General features: G+C 35.6%; 1 protein-coding gene across 2 annotated transcripts in view; it reads right to left on the bottom strand.

Moving 5' to 3' along the window:
* The window catches only part of ATAD2 (ATPase family AAA domain containing 2), a 68,432-nt gene that overhangs the window by 6,494 nt on the left and 39,042 nt on the right, over positions 1–22,896 (bottom strand). For both annotated transcript variants that reach the window (XM_082363036.1, XM_082363037.1), the window contains exons 12-24: positions 21,451–21,625; positions 20,487–20,575; positions 16,036–16,195; positions 15,057–15,147; positions 13,691–14,005; positions 13,215–13,347; positions 12,686–12,872; positions 11,575–11,760; positions 5,026–5,161; positions 3,066–3,262; positions 2,383–2,542; positions 282–404; positions 16–159 (exon numbers count right to left, since the gene is read on the bottom strand). In XM_082363036.1, the coding sequence (XP_082219162.1) occupies positions 16–159; positions 282–404; positions 2,383–2,542; positions 3,066–3,262; positions 5,026–5,161; positions 11,575–11,760; positions 12,686–12,872; positions 13,215–13,347; positions 13,691–14,005; positions 15,057–15,147; positions 16,036–16,195; positions 20,487–20,575; positions 21,451–21,625 (2,096 nt within the window). The remainder of the gene's footprint in view (positions 1–15; positions 160–281; positions 405–2,382; positions 2,543–3,065; positions 3,263–5,025; positions 5,162–11,574; positions 11,761–12,685; positions 12,873–13,214; positions 13,348–13,690; positions 14,006–15,056; positions 15,148–16,035; positions 16,196–20,486; positions 20,576–21,450; positions 21,626–22,896) is intronic.

Below are 22,896 nucleotides of genomic sequence, written 5' to 3'. Positions count from 1 at the left end.
CATAAGTGCACTTACCAGGAGTGCTGCAAGCCATAGGAGTACTGGGGGTCTTCAGCTTTTCATTTTGCTCTGGATTTGGTCTTCTATCACCAGCAGGAGTGGAATTTTGCTTTGGCATTACATGGTAGTAAGATGGGGCATATCTGGAAGAGCTACAACCTTATAAACAGACATGTGGAATATCAAATCAAATTTCCAGATTTGAAAATTACATAAACAATTAATTAAAAGGACTCAACACATCTAAAGCATCTTTTTCTGATATCAAATCATTTTCCTACCTCTCTTCTTCCTAGATTCCTGAATTTCTTCACAAAGCTGCTCAAAGTCTTCATCAAGTTCTTCTTTAATTATTGCATAGGCAGTATCTCTTAAAGCACAGGCTCTATGTCTAATAAGACGATCTATGGAATGAATAAAGAATTTTAAAATGTTTTCCTTTTGCTAATGTAACAAAAATTAACACCATATGTTGGGCTAAGATTATAGCCGTTACAATTCCTTTTTTACTTCCACCATGAATAGTAAAAGTTACTGGAATTGTGTTATTTCTGTTTTTGATGTTAATCTAATGTTCTGGACATCTGATTCAACACGGCAGACTAAACCTAATTTCATTGCCCTGTCCTATCCAGATCCCTTTGAAATACCAGAGAAAATATAAGAATCAATTAGTAGCAAAACTAAACAACATAATGACACAAAACAGCAAGGAAGGCTATCAGTGTCATGAGTGAACTAGGGATGTAAAACAATTTTGGAAGAGATATAGAGGATGTTATTACATTGACAGAGAAACTAAACAAAGACAATGAAACAGCAACCCTACATAGGAAACACTAGAAAAAAATCCAAAACTGAGTGTAAGCACTGTAAACTGGAAAATGCCTTGAGGCAACAGGCAGATAATAAGTGAATGTAAATTTGCTTGAAAAGCTGGATCAGTCCCCCTCACAGGGCAGTAGGCTGCAAAATTCACACGATATTCAGTTCATAGTTGACAGGAACAGCTGTAGTAACAGAAGGGATGTTGCTGGGGGCTTCTAACATGGCCTGAAGAAAGGCCAGGCAAAGTTCATTGGTTCCTGGAGTGTGGCAGCATTGGCAAAACCTTGGAATTTGTCAGAATGCACATCATTCTCCGGCCCTGCATCTACAGAATCAGAAATTGTGGAGGTGAGGCCCAGCAAGCTGCATCTTAACATGTCCTGTAGGAGATGCTGATGGTAGCTAAAGTGTGAACACCACTGCTCTAAAGTAATTTTAGATTGTCACAGTGGACGAAAAGGGAAGCAGCGGCAGTATGACTGCAATGAAACAGAAAAAGCCCTCTTCCTCCAGGATAAATGCTTCCTTCTTTCTACAGTTAAGGGGTATTCCCAACTTGGTAGCCTGTTTCCCACTGCTTACCTCCAGAACTCTGAACTACAGGATAAAGTCTAGGGAAGGTGTGGGCAGAAGACTGGCAAGGGAAGAACAGTGAGCTTTTAAATTGTTGAGGAAACTCTTAGTGGTGGAAATCAATCTAATTTATAAGCACTACAAATTTAAAAACAGAATGCCAATGTACTGGAGGAGAGAGCCAATGCAGGAAATAGAACTATTAAAAAAAAATTATCCACTAAGACAGTTAAGGGCACAGCATCCATAAAGCAAGAATAGGAAGCTAGGAAAAAGCACCTGAGAGAATATTTTTTGGAAATGAACAAGTTTATAACAAACATATAGATATTTGAATATATCATTATAAATATGAACAAATATATCACTTAAAAATCCCTTACTTTATACATTTTATTTAACGGACTGGGTATGTGAGGTAGAACGTGAATGCATTCTACGCATCGAAAAGGTCTGGAAAGATATCCCCAAACTTAACAGTGTCCACCCTTGGAGAAAGGAAATGGGTGACTTAGTTTTTTAAGTATTACTGTTAGCAAGTATTATGCTATATTACTTTTGTAATAAAATTTATAATGGTCTTAACTAAGAAAATCCTTTCAAACTTATTTTATTACAGAGAGCTTTAATTTTTCAACTTTGAGAAAGAACATTGATAAACAAAGGAAACAAGCTAAGTTGTTATGCAATTTTGTGTTTCATTAGAGGCTATATCATATAATTGTTTTGGAGTGAAAGAAACCTGCATTTGAATTCTGCCTCTGCCACTTCCAGATGGTATGACCTTGAGTAAGTTTTTTAACCTCTCTAAACTTCCATTTTTCTCAACTGTAAAATGAGGATACCGTTGTTGAGGACTGAATGGCACTGTGAATATAAAATGTTTATAATATAGCACCTAGTATGAAATCACCCGCCACTAAGCGTTAGCAGCCCCCATTCCACCCCCTGAGGAAGAAAAACAAAACCAGTAATGCTCACCTCCAGGATCTCTATCTGGATTGTATTCTAAAGCATTACTACAGATTAGATCGATATCACTCAAATAGTCTTTCACAGTCAGATACTTGTGGAGATCAATTTTACTGATTACAGATGAAAGGTCCATTGGTTGCTTTATTACAGTGACATAATCAGGAACCTAAAATTCAAGCAAATGACCAAATCACTAAATTAACTCTGAACAGTAAAAAATTTGAGTCAAGTTTTTCTACCAGGCAAAATAAAGGAGAGAGAATAAATACATAAGATATAATGAAAATATATTAATACAAAACTGTGACTCTATTTAAGGCGAGTTTTGTTTTGTATTTATTCTTATTCTTGGGCACCTATATCTCCAGTAACATCCTAAACCTCTTTCCTCATCCAAATGCCACCCACCCTTCAATGTCAACTTAGGACCTCATTCTTAACTGTGTAGGTCACAGTAATATAATGTAGCATTAAGACATTCTCAAATTACTTCTACAACATTTGAGTTGGGCAAAGTTAATTGTCTATGCTCTGCAGGCAAGGAAAATGCTTTACATAGCTCTTGAAGGACACTACTTGGTATGTTTCCAAATACAGAAAACAAGATCACAGTATACAGAGGGAACCACATAAACTAGTCAAATAGTCTCTAATTCTGAAGCATTTTGATCCAAAGATTAAATTAATACCTCATCAGGGTCAACAGGTTTAGTAAATATTCTGAATCGCTTGTCAATAGCAAGCCTATGTGTAACATTTCTTAAAAAAATCCTTAGCTCTCTAAATGTATCTTCTTCTTGTTCTTCTAGTCGTTTCACTTCTTCTGCTGTCAATGGTCTTGGTTCAGGTGGTGGTGCTACAGGGAGTACCTCCAAGGCCTGCAAAACTTTACATGAATGGAAGATTTTAGTTACCACTCTCCCACCATATCAAGGGTGACAAACAATTCAGTACACAAAGTAGACAAGCTCTCAGGGATTATCCTCCTTGTATTTGCCAGGAATCAGAGGATTTGGAATACTAAACAGGTACCATAATCTCGACCTCTACACGCCCCCGCCAGCAATAATCGCTAACTTGTAATTTGGAGTGCTAATTCCTAAATCATTACCATTTTAAGATCATTTAAGAGTCTATTAAAATTTTTAAAATGCATATTTCCAAGACAAGAATATTCTAATTTTTTAAAAAGTCATTTTTTAAAAAAATTTTATTTATTTATTTATTTATTTATTTATGGCTGTGTTGGGTCTTCGTTTCTGCACTAGGGCGGCAAGTGGGGGCCACTCTTCATCGCGGTGCGCAGGCCTCTCACTATTGCGGCCTCTCTTGTTGCAGAGCACAGGCTCCAGACGCACAGGCTCAGTAACTGTGGCTCACGGGACTAGTTGCTCCGCGGCATGTGGGATCCTCCCAGACCAGGGCTCGAACCCGTGTCCCCTGCATTGGCAGGCAGACTCTCAACCACTGCGCCACCAGGGAAGCCCTAAAAAGTCATTTTTACTAGTTAATTTTTTTTTTTTTAATTTTTATTTATTTATTTATTTTTAATTTATGGCTATGTTGGGTCTTCGTTTCTGTGCGAGGGCTTTCACTAGTTGTGGCAAGTGGGGGCCACTCTTCATCGCTGTGCGCGGGCCTCTCACTATCGCGGCCTCTCTTGTTGCGGAGCACAGGCTCCAGACACGCAGGCTCAGTAATTGTGGCTCACGGGCCCAGCCGCTCCGCGGAATGTGGGATCCTCCCAGACCAGGGCTCGAACCCGTGTTCCCTGCATTAGCAGGCAGATTCTCAACCACTGCGCCACCAGGGAAGCCCCTTAATTTTTAAACTAACAAAAAATTGTGGTATGTTTCAAATATAACAAAAGTTTAATTTTGTTTAAACAGATTTGCACTAATAAGTAATAAGGATAAAAAAGGGAATATGAGAGTGCTGCCCCAGTAAGTTGGCAATCTATTAAGGGAGTAAGAGACATAATTATAACATCACTGTAATATCATATTAGTAGTATGAAAAAAGTACAGTGCATCATAAAGGTAATAAATTAATTTTGTCTAGATGTTAGGGAAGAAAGAATAAGTTATACTAGAAGGAAGCATGAATGAAATTATGAAAAGACACAATATGCTGTGTATGGTTTAAAGATGGAGTGCTTTGGAAGGAAAAAGGTGGGGGAGAGAAAAGTGCCAAAGGTGCGCTTGGAAAGACAGATTGGGGCTATGCTATGAATTCTAGCTCCAATTCCACATAGATGAGGGCTATACGATGAAAGGCCTTGTATGCTTTAAGAACTTTAGTCTAGGGACTTCCCTGGTGGTCCAGTGGGTAAGACTCTGAGCTCCCAATGCAGGAGGCCGGGGTTCAATCTCTGGGAACTAGATCCCGCATGCATATGGCAACTAAGAGTCTGCATGCTGCAACTAAGACCCGACACAGCCTAAATAAACAAACAAACAAACAAACAAATAAATAAGAACTTTAGTCTATTTTAATGGGAAACATAGGGATTTTAAGAGGTAAGTAAGAGGTATCAACCTCAACTGAGGTTTTGAGCTTCTGATATTAGAAGATGGCAATGCCATTAACTGATATTTTATTTCCACTTTCTCAAAATTATTATATATTAACTTTGATACAGGAACTAACCTGCTTTCTTTTTTGATATAGGAGGCTTAGCAGCTTGCTTTAGAATTAAATCTTCAAAAAATTGTGTCCGTTCTTCTTTACCAGGCAACTGGACATTAAAAATTTCTCCATAATCATGGATAAATAATTCTTGCACCTTAAAAAAGAAAACAGATGCATTTTATATACATATGTATGTATACACACACATTACTATGTATCAATCATTCAATGCCACAGTAGGTTACTGTACACGTTTTTAATGACAATCTAAATTGCGTAATAAAGAAATAATTTCTTAAATCTTTTACTTATATTGAATTTATGTATTATATAAACCATGTATGCAATAGATAAGGAACTAAAAACATGGGATCTTCTTTAGAACTCAAGGTTCCAAACTATAATTCATACAATAACTGATATGGTGATATTTTACTTAAAGGGTTTTGTTGAGATCAAGTAATTCACCTTCACAACCCAAAGTGAGATATGAGAATGAGTGGTTCTTCGGTAAGAATAAAGGCTGGAAAATAATAAGTATTGGTAAGGATGTGGAGAAGTTAGACCCCTTGTGCTGGTAGGAATGTAAAAGGGTGCAGCCACTGTAGAAAACAGTATGACGGTTCCTCAAAAAGTTAAACACAAAATTATCATGTAACCCAGTATATTCAAAAAAACTGCAAGAAAAAAAATAAAAGACTCAGCAGATACTTGTATACCAATAATCATAGCAGAATTATTCACAGTAGGCAGGAGGTAGAGACAATCCAAATGTTCATCACCAGATGAAGAGATAAACAAAATGTGGTATGTACCTACAATGGAATATTATTCAGCCCAAAAAGGAATGAAATTTGAACACACACTACAACATGGATGAACAATGAAAACATTATGCTAAGTGAAATAAGCCAGTCACAAAAGGACAGATACTTTATGTTCCACTTATATGAGGATACCTAGAATAGGTAAATTCAAAGAGACAGAAAGTTACTAGAGGTGTCCAAGGGCTGGGAGAGGAAGGAATGAGGAATAATTGTTTAATGGATACAGAGTTTCTGTTTGAGATGATGAAAAAGTTCTGGAAATGGATAGTGGTGATGGCTGCACAACATCATGAACGAACTTAAAGCAATGTACTTGATGTCACTGAACTGTACACTTAAAAATGGTTAAAATGGTAAATTATGTATATTTTACCACCAAAAAAAGAATAAAGGCAAAACAGGTCTCAAAAGGATGTTTCTAAACAAACCTCTAGATCTTTCCAAGAATTATTAGAGGATAATAATGTTTATTCCTTGTATGATGTTTGTGTACTTTGTTCAGCCTACCTCTGATACAGAGAAATTTACATCACAGCTTTTGCATTTTCTGCTTTGTAGGTTCTTCCATGCTCCAAACTTATGAAAACTACATACACAACATCATTTATGAAATAAGTCTCTCCTTTTGCTAATCCATTTACTAAACTGCTATGTATACAAGAGTCTACTAATGAACTGTATTACATTAATTTGTCATTTCTGGCCCAAATTCACAGTTTTAATCACTAACATTGTGGTATGCTTTACCATATTTGGTGGGCTTTTTCAAAATTTTCTTGGAAATTCAAGAACTTTTTTTTAGCCATGCCACGTGGCATGCAGGATCTTAGTTCCCCAACCAGGGATTGAACCTGTGCCCTGTGCAGTAGAAGCATGGAGTCTTAACCACTGGACCAGCAGGGAAGTCCCTCAAGCAGTTTTTTCTTCTACATTAAATTTTAGAATCTATTTTGTTGATATTTCTATTGCAATTTGTACCTTTCCCCCCTTTCTGGTGGCCTGGAAGTTGTATGCTGCATTTCTGTTCTTTTATTGTTCCAAGTTTTAACAGACATATCTCTAAGCTTCTTTTCCTACCAAACTGTGAAGTTAATCAGTATCTACATATCAGATACAAATCTGAATGTGCTTTTACTTCCTCATTCTCCTTCACTATGTCCTTCCTGCTGTTTTGAGTTCAGAACCAAGATCAACTTAGATTTACAGTCCTTAAAAAATGTTACTAGCACAGTTTTGTGACGAGTTTTACTGTTTTCTTTGCTCACTGCTTCTTATATGCAACTTCTGCAAAATAAAAATAATCCAAGAGGAGAAATAATCCCTTAATAATTATTTCAGTCAGGGGTTTATGGGTAATAGTGTCTTAGGCACTGCATGTTCAAAAATATCTTTATTTTGCTCTTTCACTCAAATGCTAACTTTGCTGGGAAGAAAATTACAGGTTCAAAATTATTTTCCTTCTAACTTTGAAAATATTGCTCAGTTGCCTCCTTAGTAGCTGGTATTATACCAGTGAGAATGTAGAAGCAATTTGATTTTCAGTCCTTTCTAGTAATGTTTTATTCTCTTGGAAGATTTTTAGATTTTTCTCTATACTTTTGGTGTCCTGAAATTTTATCTAGATGTGGGCCTTTTTATACCCATCAGTTAGAACAAGGGACCTTTTAAATCTGAAGATTACGGTATTCTTTAATTCTATGAAATGTTCTATTATGTGACTATTTTTCTCTTCTACATTTTTCTCCTCCCATAAATCCCATTAAACAGATGTTAGACCTGAATCTATGTCCTCTGTTTCCTTTAACTTCTTCCTCACTTTTCAAATCTTTGTCTTGTTTTTATTATTTGCTATAAGAATTTCTGATCTCATGATCTTCCATCTTGCTAATTCACTCTTATCTGTGTCTGCTTCTTTTTAGCCCTGTGGGGTTTTTTATTTGGGGGGAATTATTTCATTTATAATGTCTTCAATTGGTTCTTTTCCACAACAGTCTGTTGCTGATGCATGGATATGACTTTCCATGGAGCTGTCCTTCCTCAAAAGCTTACTTATAAATTCATCTCTGCCTTTGAAATCTTCAACTGTCCACAGGTGCCTTTTCTGTTTATTCTAGCTCTACTTCCAGTGATTATGAAAGAAGCTTGCCTATATTAGACACAGAATGTGCCTGTAATTTGTCTTCTGGGCACAGGGTCTCCCTACTCCTCCCATTCAGTACCTATACATAAGTCACTGATCTGCCACACTAGTCCTTGGGCCCACCTTCACTGCTCTAGTTGAGGACAAACAACTCAGCTGACTGCTGTCTGGCATGGCCAGAAGTGAAGAAAGCCAAAAAAATCCAAAGTTGTCCAAAGACTCTTTCAATTCCCTCCTAGCACTGAACCAGAGCTAGAAACCACTCCCATCTTTCAAAGCAGTCCTTTCATGCACATGCTTTAAAATGTGGTTACCTGTATCAATCTAATCCCCACTGCTTGTCTTTCACGATTCATCAAAGTTTCTAATCCACTGATGACTTTCTTTGTCATTTTTCCATGCTGCTGAGTTGTTAGGGTCCACTAGTACTCATGCATATAGATACTCTGACTGCAGTTTTGAGATGGACAAACTTTAATGTAGCTAATAATGGTATACACAGTACTTCTCACATATTATAGTCCAATGCTACATAGACAATATCACTGGATCACTAAGGACTACATAGACTATATAAGGCTCAAAGCGGACTTGCTTATTTGTATCCACATAGACTATTCATTTTATAAAATGAGCAATTCCTGGTCCAGTGCCCATTCCACCCTACAGTACAGTGTGATACTGGGATACTTTACTCAGTTTACAGTGATATGCTTAGGAAATATTACCATAAGAAAACAAAGAAGCTATCTTTAAAAAAATTTTTTTGAGTACAAAATTCCCACATTCTTGATAAAGTTATCCAAGATTAAACTGATGACAGCTTTTCAACCTCCCTACGTCTTTTTTTTTTTTTTTTTTTTTAATTTTATTTACTTATGGCTGTGTTGGGTCTTCGTTTCTGTGCGAGGGCTTTCTCTAGTTGCGGCGAGCGGGGGACACTCTTCATCACGGTGCGCGGGCCTCTCACTATCGCGGCCTCTTTTGTTGCGGAGCACAGGCTCCAGACGCGCAGGCTCAGTAATTGTGGCTCACGGGCCCTTTTGCTCCGCGGCATGCGGGATCTTCCCAGACCAGGGCTTGAACCTGTGTGCCTTGCATTGGCAGGCAGATTCTCAACCACTGCGCCACCAGGGAAGCCCTCCCTACGTCTTTATAAAGTTCAGCTAGTTTGCCTTACTTATTACCAAGAGTATAAACTTATCTTCGTTTTAAACTTTGAAATAATTAACAAAGTTTTAATTGACAGTGAGTACAATAAATCAATGGTTAATGTGGCTACTACATAGCAATTCTTCTTTACTCTGTTAATCAGAACATTGCTAGAGTACTTAATTCATTCTGGGTACAGCCTTTCAAAAGGAATATAAAGAGAAAGACATTCAAGAGAGTGACTAGAATTTTGAAGAAACTAAAAATATGTGTGACGTGTAGCAGAGCCTGCTATTACCACACTCCATGTTCTCTTCCTTTTGGGCACACTGCTATATCATATTTCCTAGTCTCCCTTACAGTTACGTATGGCTATGTGAGTTTTAGCCAATGGAATGTGAAAGGAAATGATATGTATCACTTTCAGACCAGGCACAAGAAGGCCAATCCTTTCAGCTGGGCAGAATGAAAGTAACCTGGAAAGCCACATGATGAAAATGAGAAAGCTCTCTCAGCCTCAGTGTCTGGTATGACTACATGGTGGAGGGTGGACCCGCCAATCTAGTCATCTGCCTGGTATTGTTAAGTGAGAAAGAAATAAACTTTATTGTATTTAATAATCCTAAGGAATATACCTTATCATAGAAGAAGAAATTTTTAGTGTGAAGAAGCCTGGGTCAGAGTGAGGAGATAGAAATGAACACAAAACCATATTCAAACATACAAAGAGCTTTTCATGATGAAGACAGAATAGACGTGCTCTCTATTTTATGTGGGAAACAAATGGAGATTAAGAAATGGAAGCCTCTCAAAATAAGTTGATTTTTCTTAGGACTCAGAACTAACAAAATGAATTGTGAAGGTGTTCTACACAAAAGAAAGACTTCGAGTCCAGAACTAGATGACTAAAGTAGAAAACTTTAAGGACTCTTCCCACCCTAAGAATCTGTAATTAATATATACTTAATGTTCATTTCCCAGTTTATTTAATTTTTAGTTGAAGAATTCACAACTACAAAACTGCCATCAGGGACACAATCTGGTCCTTTGATAACTCCCTGACATCATTTCCTTCTATTCTGTCCTTTATTCCCTCTGTTCTAGCCACTCTAGACTTTCTGCAATTTTCCCAACACACCACACATTTCCTTCAGGGCTTTTGCACTTGCTTTTCCTCTGCCAGCAACCTCTGTCCCTCAGATACTCGAATGGGTCACTACCTTACCTTTTCCAGGTATTTGCTCAAATGTCATCTTCTTGGTGAGGCTAACCTAGCGGATTTAACACTGTGACCCTACCACACTCTTTTGGCATTGCTTAGCTGAATTTTTCTCCATACTGGTAGGTTGGTATTATATTTTATTTTTGTTTGTCTCTCCCTCAACTAAAATGTAAGCCCTAGGAGGATACAGATTTTTGTCCATATTGTTCAATGCTATATTCCCAATGCCTATAACCATGTCTGTCACAGAATAAGTGCTCAGTAAATATATTTAAAATAAAATATTTGAATTATCTTCCTACTAATGTTCTAAAAACAGACACACAAGACTACAACATGCTTATTATGTACTCTGGGGACAGAGAGGTGGAAAAATGTCCCTGATTTCACATATTTTACATTCTACTAGTAGAGATAGAGTCAAACAAATTAATATTTAATGTCAAGTAGTGATAAAAACAAAGCAGAGTAAGGGAGAAGAGAGTGATAGGCAGAGGTGTTACTGCTGTAATTGAGAAACTGATCAGGAAGACCTCTGAGGTGATATCTAGGCAGAAATCTGAGAAAAATAAAGGATCACACCTTTACTTTCTATGTATCTAGGAGAAGAGTATTACAGGCAGAAGCAGAATGAACTTTGTCACTGGTAGTTGTCTAAATTGGCACAAATTTGAAGGAGAGTAATTTGGTACTATCAAAAATGTCAAATGTGCATCCTCTTTGGCTAAGCTATAGTTATTCCACTGTTAGGAATGCATGTTAAAAAATCTACATAGTAATGCTCATATAATTTAAAACCCAAGAATGCTCACTGTAGCAGTTCAATGGGAAAAAAACTGGAAAATAACTAAAATCCTATTAATAAGGATTTGGATAAATAAATTATGGTATATCAAGAAAACAGAAAAAGCTATGCTGCTCTTAAAAGAAATAAGACTTATGTATTAAAAATACATAAGATATATAAAGTAAGTTACAGAATAGTATGCATCATATTCCATTTAGAGAAAAAAAAATTTACAATATGGTCTTACTATATACATACACATATACATACACCATCCTGCCCAACAAGCACATGTATCAAATAGCTAACGATGGTATCTTTAATAGGAAAACTTTTCCTTATAATTTTATTCACCTCTGTAGTACTTGGAATTTTTTCCATAAATTCTTATTACTTAAGTATATCTCTTTTTAAAATATAATGATTTCTCCCAAATTACCTCTTCTGGTAGAGTGGAATGGGGTTTGTCAGAAGTTGCAAGTAGTAAAACCGGAGCAAAAGAAGGAATATTCTGTAATAATGTGGTAAATGTGGCTTTAAGTGTTGGTCCAACTATTTCCCACCACAAGTGAATATGAGGAACATACACTATACTTGGTGCTGTTTTCTTAGCTTCACGAATCATCTAGTAGAGAGAGAAAAAAATTACATTCAATTAGAGAGTCAGCACATTAGTTATATGCTTTATTAATCTGGAACAACGTTTAACTTCCCGGAATTGTCATATAAAACCCTCAAGTTTTAAAAATGCTTCCCCAATCCCACAATCTTGTTTTTAAATGTTTTATAAAAGTCTCATTTTTAGAAAAACATAATTGCTTCAAGCAATTAGAAAACAGCTCAAGAAATCTAGAAGACTTTTCTGTTATGGTAACCAAGGTTAAATATAAAAATACAAATATAAAAGACTTTAACATTTAAAAAATTTTAGTATAGCAAAAACAGAAGCAGCATAGTTCATATGGTTTTTGGAAACAATCAACCCCTACAGATTTTCAGGAATACTTTACACAGTATAGTTTCTACCATCATGACAACTGTAACAACAAAAAATTTTCTAATATTTTAACTTTTTAAAAAAATCAATTAGCTGGCACCTTTTATCTTTTCAAACATCATTTCATTTAGTTTTAGGGAATTAACACAAGAAAAAATATATATATACTAATTTTCAAGGGAAATGTACCTATTCAAATGAAGAAAATTAAAATTTTATTTTGCATAGCCGTCACTGTTTTAAGTACTTTACTCATTCCTCACAACAGCCACACAAGGTAAGGACTATTATTATCTCCATTTTGAAAATGGGGAAAATGGGGCAGAGAGGTCTAATAACTCCTAAGTCACATAGCAAGTTAAGTGGTGGAAAAGGGATTTAAACTCATACTCTTAAATAGCTAAGCACTTATGCATAGTTCTATTTTGAAAACCTGAAGTTAGAAATCAGAAAGACAAAAAACACAGTACAAAAAGAATGAGGCAATTCTAGATTTTGTCTTTGGCAGACTACTTTGACTTACAGCTTATTTGTCTGGGCAACAATGAATTACCTGGGCACATGTTTCTTCAGGAGATGTAGCACTGACTCCAAAAAGAACAGGAATGTCTAATGTGTATACTGCAAATTTTTCCAAAGCATGGATGACAGCTGGTGCTAAATGAGAACCTTGCCCAAATCCTGGTTCTCCTACTATCAGTATTCTTGGTCGAAAAGACATAGGTTGATAACAAGCATTTCTGAAAGAAATGAGTAATAACCTATGATTTAGGAAAAAAAGTTTAAATTTCCCTCCCAATTACCAATTATGAACTTTAGAAGTCAAAAGTTTTGACAATATGGCCAATCATAACAGCAAGGTTCATATGGTTTTTGGAGACAATCAACCCCTACAGATTTTTAGGAATACTTCATATAGTTTCTACCATCCTGACAACTGTAACAACAAAAAATTTTCTAATATTTTAACTTTTTAAAAAAGTCAATTGGCTGGCATCTTTTATCTTTTCAAACATCATTTCATTTAGTTTTAGGGAATTTACACAAGAAAAAATATATATTAATTTTTAAGGGAAGTGTACCTATTCAAATGAAGAAAATTAAAATTTTCTTTTGCCTTATTAAAGGATTTTTGAGAAAGTCCATTTTCATATACTGATGGAACATCATCATCACTGTATGCCAAGTCACTTTCTAAAAGAGGACAAGAAATATCTATAAAGTAAACAAAAAAAGTGTGCATTAGTAACTTTTCTGAATTACAAAGCAAATCTTCATGTAATGCCTCAGTTAGCAAACCAAGGAACTTCAATGACATTTTTTTAAGAATCAAAAATGTTTGTGTAGATATAAATAACAAGTAAATTAAAAAAATGCATTCCAAACTTAGATTAGGTCTAGGGCAATCTGTGAAGTAAATTTCTTTCAAATATCTAGGCAAAGCATGACCAAATTCCTTTCAAGAGGCTCTTTTATAAAGAAACATTACTGTACAGGGATGTACAAAACATTTAGTTTTACTGATTATGAAAACTAAATGGTCAATCAAGTTTCATACCTGAGTCTAATGCCTTTTTAGTTCTGATTTCCGCCTGTGGAAATACTCTCTGCAGAGCTTCTAAGATCTTGTGAACAGTGCTTTGCAGGAGTGGTTTCACAATGGTGGACAGTGCCTGCCCAGGTGATGTCACAGCTCTTTGGGAGGCTGGTATCATCTTTTGCATAGCTACCTCAAAGTCCTTAGCTGAGATATTAATTGAAGACAGATCCAACTGTAGTTTCTCACTGGTGGTATAGATCTGTGGGTAGCGTCGACGCAGAGCACACAAAGCAGCCTCAGAACATATTGACTTAATATCTGCACCACAGTATCCTATCCAAGGCAACCAAAAAAAAATTTTTAAGTATACCACTACCCTATTAGCTTGACCATGGTTAAAAGAAAATTAAAAATCAGCTTAGCAATATAGTAGCAAAATATTTAGGAGTAATAAGGCTAAAATGTCTCTCATTCCCCCAGTGAACTTACATGGTTGATAATAACCCTTAACAAATCAATCAACTTTTGAGAGTGAAATATGCAGGCACGAAGTAGAGCACAGGGGTCAAGAGCACGACTTTTGAAATCAATCAGGTTCAAATTCTAGTTTGTCATTTACTAGACATGGTATCTTTAGAGATTTATGCTCTCTTTATTCATTTATGCTCTCAGCCATTTCTACATCTGTAAAATGGGGATAAAGCTACCTACTTTGCAGGACTGGTGTAAGAATTACCTGAAATAATACATGTAGAATGCTTAATAGGATAATTAGAAAAATGTGAACAGTTAGTAAAAGATCTAACTTCATTCTCAAATTCCCTGACAGCCAAAATATCAATTACCTCTATATAATATCTAGGACTTTATACGAAGAAAACAGGACTTCCCTGGTGGCGCAGTGGTTAAGAATCCGCCTGCCAATGCAGGGGACACGGGTTCGAGCCCCAGTTCAGGAAGATCCCACATGCCGCGGAGCAACTACGCCTGTGCGTCACAACTACCGAGCCTGCGCTCTAGAGCCTGCGAGCCACAATTACTGAGCCCGCGCACCACAACTACTGAAAGCCTGCACACCCACATGCCGCAACTATTGAGCCCGCGCGCCTAGAGCCCGTGCTCCGCAACAAGAGAAGCCACCGCAATGAGAAGTCCGTGCACCGCAACAAAGAGTAGCCCCAGCTCATTGCAACTAGAGAAAGTCTGCGCACAGCAACGAAGACCCCAACGCAGCCAAAAAAAAAAAGAAGAAAACATGCCAGAAACTATAAATAAGAAACAAATATAATTTGCATTTCTTTAAACATAACCTTGGCAAAACTACAACTTATTCCATCTTTGAAATGCACGTAATATTTCTTTTAATGCTTAAAGCAATGTTTACCAACACAGTTTTCTGCTAGTTCTTCTAGAAATGTGTCCAGTGGTTTAGGATTCCAATCCCTTGTGTGAATCTTTAGAATTTCTTTTCGAGCCTACAAATAAAAACAGTTAAAATTTTCTGTAATAATAAAGTGCTATTCAGATTAATTTCAATTTAAAATAATTTATCTAAAATTTTAAAGATTTTAATACCTAATATAAACAGAAATATGAAACAGTAAAAATGAAAAAAAGTTGTATTTGTAAGAGCTTGAGGATTTTATGTTAAACAGATCTACATTTATAGCTCAAGTTCTAGTCATCATAAATGTGAACGAGAGAAATTAAGTAACTACTGGACTATTGTTTATTCTGGTACATATTAAGAACTGTTTTTAAGAGTACTGACAGCTCTACCCATATTTTCTTACTTGGTTCTCAAAATATTAGGCAGCTTTAAAATAACTGCATAGGATTATATGGTTGTATCCGTGAAAAAAGCCAAGGCTAATGAATTGGCTAAGGATTGACTGTTTGTTAGGTCACGTGTTCTGAATCAAAATAAAGCTGTATAATTAACATGCAAAGTTTGTGCTCAATTTGAAAGAATTTTAAGAGTATTCCTAGGGAGGCACTATTTATTAAAAAAAAAAAGAGGGGGGTGGGGGTGGGGGGTTCCCTGGTGGCCCAGTGGTTAGGACTCAGCGCTCTCACTGCTGTGGCCTGGGTTCATCCCTGGTCGGGGAACTAGGATCCCACAAGCCACGGGGCCCAAAAAAAAAAAAAAAAAAAAAAAAGAAAAGAATAAAAAATTATCCAAGTTATTTTCTTTAAATAAAATAATGCCTCCCTAAAAATACATACATACATATTTGAATGTTAATCATACAACTTTGCTTCAGAACATACAAAACTCAATCTTCAGTTTTTTGCTATACCAAGACTTATTCATGATAAAGGCAATCAATTTTGTCAAAATTTGAGTGATGTTAAATTCTTACATCTTTATCAGGTAGGCTAAAAAGGAATTCTCTGTCAAAACGACCAGGCCTTCGTAAAGCAGGATCGATAGAATCCAGTCTGTTGGTAGCGCCAATGATGACAATTTCTCCTCTGCTGTCCAATCCATCCATAAGAGCTAGCAGGGTGGAAACAATTGAACTAAATTTAAAAATAAGAGAGAAGAGATTAATTGTATGGAAGCTGAACACATCATTTCTTTTTTTTGCTAAGATTTAATACATTAAATGTGTGACTGAATTTTCTCAGAGCATTACACTACTTTCAATAAGCGTTTTAAAAAGAAAATCTGTAAAATAACATACTACATGGCACATGGACATTTAAAATCAATGGAAAACACAGTTTTTAGAATGCTACAAATGGATCCTGGAAGCCATTTCATAAAGCATAATTTCACATAGGAACTTTAGAGTTCTCAAACAGGGATACAACATCAAAAAAATACAAGTACTAGGCAGAAAAACAAAGTAAAAATCATAAAATGGTTCATTGTGTACACATTATCAGAGGACCCCAAAATAAAACAGAATATACATAAAGCATAAAAACATAGGATTTGGACTTCCCTGCTGGCACAGTGGTTAAGAACCCCCCTGTCAATGCAGGGGACACAGGTTCAATCCCTGGTCCGGGAAGATCCCACATGCCGTGGAGCAACGAAGCCCGTGTGCCACAGCTACTGAGCCTGCGCTCTAGAGCCCGTGAGCCACAACTACTGAGCCCACGTGCCACAACGACTGAAGCCTGCGTGCCTAGAGCCCGTGCTCCACAAGAGAAGCCATCGCACGCAATGAGAAGCCCGCGCACCGCAACAAAGAGTAGCCCCCGCTCGACGCAACTAGAGAAAGCCCGTGCGCAGCAATGAAGAACCAACACAGCCAAAAATAAATACATAAAATAAATAAATAAATTTATTTTTTTTAAAAAGGGTTTTAATTACATTTTAAACTTTTCATTATGGAGAGAGAATAGTAAAACAGTCTCCACATCTTCATCACTCAGTTTCAACAATTATCAGTATTCCTTTTTTGTCTTCACCCAATAGCTTTTAAAAAAAACCAACCAAACAAAAAAATCTCAGATCATTTAACCCATAAATATTTCATGTTAAGTACTTCACATATGTATTTCTGAGGATAAGGACTTTTAAAAACTCCCACAATACTATGACACCAACGTAAATGACACTAATTCGTTAATACCACCTAATATCCAATTTCCCTGATTGTCTCAAAATATCTTTTTACATTTGATTTGTTCAAGCCAAGATCTACACACATTGCACTTGGTCAAACATCCCTCAGATCCATAACAGTTCCCCATCACCCTTCCCTCACTTTTTTTTTCTTCCTCCATGCCATTTATTTTTTGAAGAAACTGGCTCATTTGTTTTGTAGAATTTCCTTCCCACATCTGGATTGAGCTGATTGCTTCCTGATAGGCTCATTTAACTTGTCCTCTAGCTTTCATATTTCCTGTAAACTGGTAGTTACATCTACAAGCTTAATAAATATAGATTAAACTATTTGGGATAGCATATTTCACCGGAAGATACCATGTATTTCCTACTGTATACCTCAGGAGGCAAGTGATACCATATTTTCATTTTTAAGATCAGTAGGTTGGGTTTAGTTGAGGTGTTATCAGCTTACTCCACTCATCATAAACTTTACTATTAACCTTTTCACCTTATTTGCTTTCGTAGCAACCACTGATAATTATTGCTTAGATCAAGGTTTCTCAATCTTGGCACCATTGACATTTTGGGCCAGATAATTCTTTGTTGTGGAGAGCCGTCTTGTCCACTGTAGGATATTTAACAGCATCCATGGTCTTCACCCACTTGATGCCAGTAGAGTACCCCCCCCTCCCAGTTGTGACAATCAAAAATATATCCAGATGTGTCCCCTGGGGGGCAAAATCACTCCCAGTTGAAAACCATAGGTCTTGATCCACTATTTCATAAGAGGTTGCAAAATGGTTATTTTTCTAATTCAATAATTTCCTTTGTGTTTATTAACTGTGATTTTTCTATAGAGAACAAAGTTCTCTTTATCATTATTATTAAATTACTCTGAATCATGGTTACAGGACAGGAGAAAGAAATGCTTGATTCATTCTCTTCATCAATTTTCAGAGTAATGAGTCACTGTCTTAGCAACCTTTGGAGTGACCAATTAAGTTCTTTTTTTAAAGAGACCATTAAAAACTGATGATTTCTGTGTACTTGATACACTTTAATATACCGAGTCTCTTAAATATGTGTATACATATTTAAGAGACTCAGTATACTGGGTCTCAAATTGTCCCGTTTTTGGCCAATGGAAACCCCTTCAAACTGGCTATGTCATTCTGATATGACCCCAGTAGTCTTTGATTGCTTCTTCACTTCCAGGAATAACAATATGTTCCAGGCTTGTCTTGCTATTTCCCATCTCAGTTGTGCCTAACGCCTCCTCTCCTAAAGAATCCTAGTATTTAGAGATCACACTCTGAGTGCTAGGGGTATGAATTGCTGCTGGATTGTGATTGTTTCTAGGCCTTTTTAGTGCCCAGAGATAGGAATCATTTTTTTCTTTAAAAATAAAATTCATCATAAGTTCATACTGGTATTTCTAATTCAAGTAAAGATTTGAGGGTTTTAATTTAACTTACTTTATATTTGTATCCTCTTTTCTTAGGCTAAAAATCATATTTTCTAATGCATTCACATAATTACTTATTTGCATTATCCTACAATTATTACCAACAATAAGATAAAGAGTATAGTTTAACTATGTTCAATGTGCTAACTTCTAAAAAAGCTGAATTTGGACTTCCCTGGTGGCGCAGTGGTCCAACTGCCAGTGCAGGGGACATAGGTTCGAGCCCTGGTCCGGGAAGATCCCACATGCCATAGAGCAACTAAGCCTGTGAGCCACAACTACTGAAGCCCGTGCACCTAGAGCCTGTGCTCCTCAACAAGAGAAGCCACCGCAATGAGAAGCCCACGGACCACAATGAAGAGCAGCCCCTGCTCGTCGGAACTAGAGAAAGCCTGCACGCAGCAACTAGAGAAAGCTCGCACGCAGCAACGAATACCCAACGCAGCCAAAAATAAAAAATATAAATAAATAAATAAATTTGTAAAAAAAAAAAAAAAAAAATTTACTTTCTTAAAATAAATAAATAAATAAATAAATAAATAAATAAATAAATAAGCTTAATTTAACAAATATGTTTTTCTCTCAGATTTTTTAAGTCTTTGGAAAAAACAAAAAACTAAGTTTCTCTTAAAAATATATATTTGAAATGATAAGTGCTTGCTAAAATTATTCTATATTTCTTGTTAAAATTTCTCCAATCCCTTTTAGAACTGTTCCAAAATACAGTAAGTACTCAATTACTTGATTGCAAAGTGATGGTCGTATTGTTAAATATATTTTTCCCTATCAACACAATGAATACAGTATGGCTGATAATGAAATGTGTCATATATAAAAAGTGTGTATGATTATTGGTAGGGTATGTGTACACACAACTATTTTTACCATATAGGAGTAAACATTTTAAATTACTCAGAGCAACAAATAAAATTTTATAGTATCAAGTCAAAGAAGGGGACCAGAATATAGTAAATGTTGTTAGGTGTTAGAAAAGCCAAAACCTACCTATCACTCATAATTTTATGTCTCATTTCTCTTTTATATTATCTACAATAAAAAACAATACCGGCATAATGAAAGCATGCAAACATTTGTTTTTGGGTATCCCAAATTAATTAAATAATTACATTTAAAAAGAAGCTGTGAAAAACTGAAGATGAACTAGGACTAAAATGAATTTAGATTCAAGTTGAGTCAGTGGTACTAGTGAAAACTGCTCCCTTCGGTAAGCAATTATCACAGGGGATATGCAACTTTCCTATTCTGAAAATCAGGAAGTCGGGCTAGTACTAGGGGGAAAAAAAAAAAAAAGCATCTGAATTAGTTGGCAACATCTAAAAGATATTTAACACAAAAATTTGAATATAAAATTTAAGAAAGAAAATTTATTTTTCAAGTCTGAGTCAGCTTTTGCACTTCAGTAATAGGCTGGAGCTAAAAACAATTGGCTATGCTCTTCATGATTGGACACTCAGCCCCATTTCCCAGACCCACCCTTATCACTGGCCTGCCTCACTCATTTTATTTGCCTTACCTCACTGGCCAATGGGCATTTAAGTCTGTATCACAAGTTAAATTTATAACCAATACTGTGCTTGAGAACACCCTACCCTTTAGAACAGGTTCACTTTTTCTTTTTCTTCTGTACTATACATTGGTTTCTACTACCAAACAACACTGGTTTATAAACTTTCTTTCACCCTCTAACATTCTATCCCTCATGCAACATCAATACTGCTGAGAATATAGGAAGAAAGGCAGAAGTACCATCAAGCAAGTTTTACCTGTGAATTTGATCTTGCCTACTTGATCGTACTGGAGCCAGACCATCGATTTCATCAAAGAAAATAATTGATGGGCGCATTTGATAGGCCTAGGAAGCAAGTCCAGTGATTGCATGTTATCATGAAAAACTTCAAATATATAGACTTAATATAAACCATTTTAATTCATTTTCATTCCTACTTGCTTATAAGAAGTTTTTAAAAATATAAACTCAAGAACTATGTTTTAAGGATTCAGACATAATAAATTATAACAGCATACAATTTAAGTTTATTTGCATTTTCAGCTGGAAACATTCAATATACTCCACTAGTTCTAACCCTCAGATTTCATACAGCTACAATTATTGGGACACAAAAAATATCTACTAAAGACCAACTGTCGAAACAAGACAAAGAATAGAAGACAGTGACATAGGTTTCCTCCATGTCAGGATGAAAAAAACATTTAATAAGATGCCATAGTTTAAAATCTATTTCAGTAAAGTTAAAATAAAAAAACCTCAGTGAATTCTACAAAGAGATATAAAAGCATTTGCAACAATATGCCTCAGTAGCTAAGAATGTTATTATCTCACAACTTACTGTCAATACAATTGGGATATGAAACTGAAAGCCACTCTAGGGCAGAGCTAATCTTCAGCTCATATACTGAAACATAACTCACTACTGTCGTCTCTTTTAAGTGTGAGACTACCACTCTGTCTCTAGTCTTTAGATATGAGACCTAAGACTCCAAAGAACTTAGACCCAATTATTCCTTCCTCTTTTTACTATAAAAATGTTCATCATACGTCGGTGTAATCATGACATGACAAAGGAAAATAATCTAGGAAGAGTATATATTTGGTATAATTATTATGAGTTTATTTCTATGAAAAGTAATTAAATGCAAGGTTTATCCAATCCTTATACTTAATCTACACTGATTACAGATCTATATAGGTAAATTTTAATATCATACCTGATCAAATAGCAATCGCAGCTGTCTTTCAGATTCTCCTACCCACTTACTCAGACAATCAGCACCTTTCCTCATGAAAAATGCTACTCTTTTATGCCCTTGACTGCATTCATTGGCAAGTGCTCTAGCAACCAGAGTTTTTCCAGTTCCAGGTGGACCATAAAACAAACAACCTCTGTAAAAGAATAAGTATTATTTTAGTACTACACTGAAAAATAGACCAAACAAAAAATTAGAAACCAATTTCATGAATACATTTAATGAATAAGAATGTAATTAAGACAAGTGAAATATCATTTCAATCCACAAAGCACAACTTAAAACCTAGGAATTAATATTCATACTATAAAATTAATACTGAAACTAAATAAAACCCTTTATGTGAAACATATTTTCTTTCATTCATTCATCATGCTCATCATATTATCTTATCTTGCATAAAAGTTATGATTGAAAAGACCTGACTGTTTAATTTTATAACATATCAGGGGAAAGAATAGCAGATTTCATGTATAATCTTTGGTCTGAGCACCAGTAACATAACAGCAAAAGTTTTGCAAGAAAACAGTGGGAATGAACACGAGAGAAAATAAGATAAAAGAAGAGAGAACTTGAAGTAGTGGCTGGGTAACAGGGACTAGGACAACACAAAGAATTCAAGATAATTTTTGGTGACATCACTGCACTGTCATTGGGTAATGTACAGCTTTTTCACATATTTCCAAAGTTATTCACTGTTCTCAGGACAGAATTCTGAGAAAATGGGTTATATTCATAATCTTAGTAGAAATGATCATCAAATAACTGCTCTTGAAAAGAAAAGTTAAGGAAGATCCCAGAAAAACAGAAATGACAAAATAAGAATGGCCAAAAAAAAAAAAAAAATCACAAGTGATGGATAAAATCTATTCAGAGTCAAGAAAAAAATAAGGGAATTCCCTGGCAGTCCAGTGGTTAGGACTTGGCGCTTGCACTGCCAGCGCGTGGGTTCAATTCCTGGTCGGGGAACTAGTATCCTGCAAGCCGCGCATTGCAGCCAAAAGAAAAAGAAAAATAATAAGTAACGAACATAATCAAATGCAGATGGTAAAAAAACAAAGCAATTGTTAAGAAAACAATCAGACAAGTAAGTGAAGTAAACCAGTGATTTCAATGTACAAAAGTCAAGACAGAAACAGATTTTTAAAAATATATCTATTTTTAAAAATATATCTTACAGTAATCTTATTTGTGAGATGGTATCTTAAAGAAAAGACTTAATGATTCCCATAAAGAGGAAGCAATGAGATGTTCATGATATTGACATCTGTGATAACAAAAACAGGAGAAAACAAAATAGCCAGAAATAGCAAAATCAATTAAATAAAATGTGATACATCCACAAAATGGAATATTATTCAGCCATTAAAATGGAAAGAGAACATACCATATGAAAATAGTTTATCA

The sequence above is a fragment of the Balaenoptera borealis genome, assembly GCF_965194805.1.
Source record: "Balaenoptera borealis genome assembly, chromosome: 17".
In the NCBI taxonomy this organism is placed as follows: domain Eukaryota; kingdom Metazoa; phylum Chordata; class Mammalia; order Artiodactyla; family Balaenopteridae; genus Balaenoptera; species Balaenoptera borealis.
The sequence above is the reverse complement of the archived record's forward strand: the minus strand, read 5'-3'. Positions and strand labels throughout refer to the sequence as shown.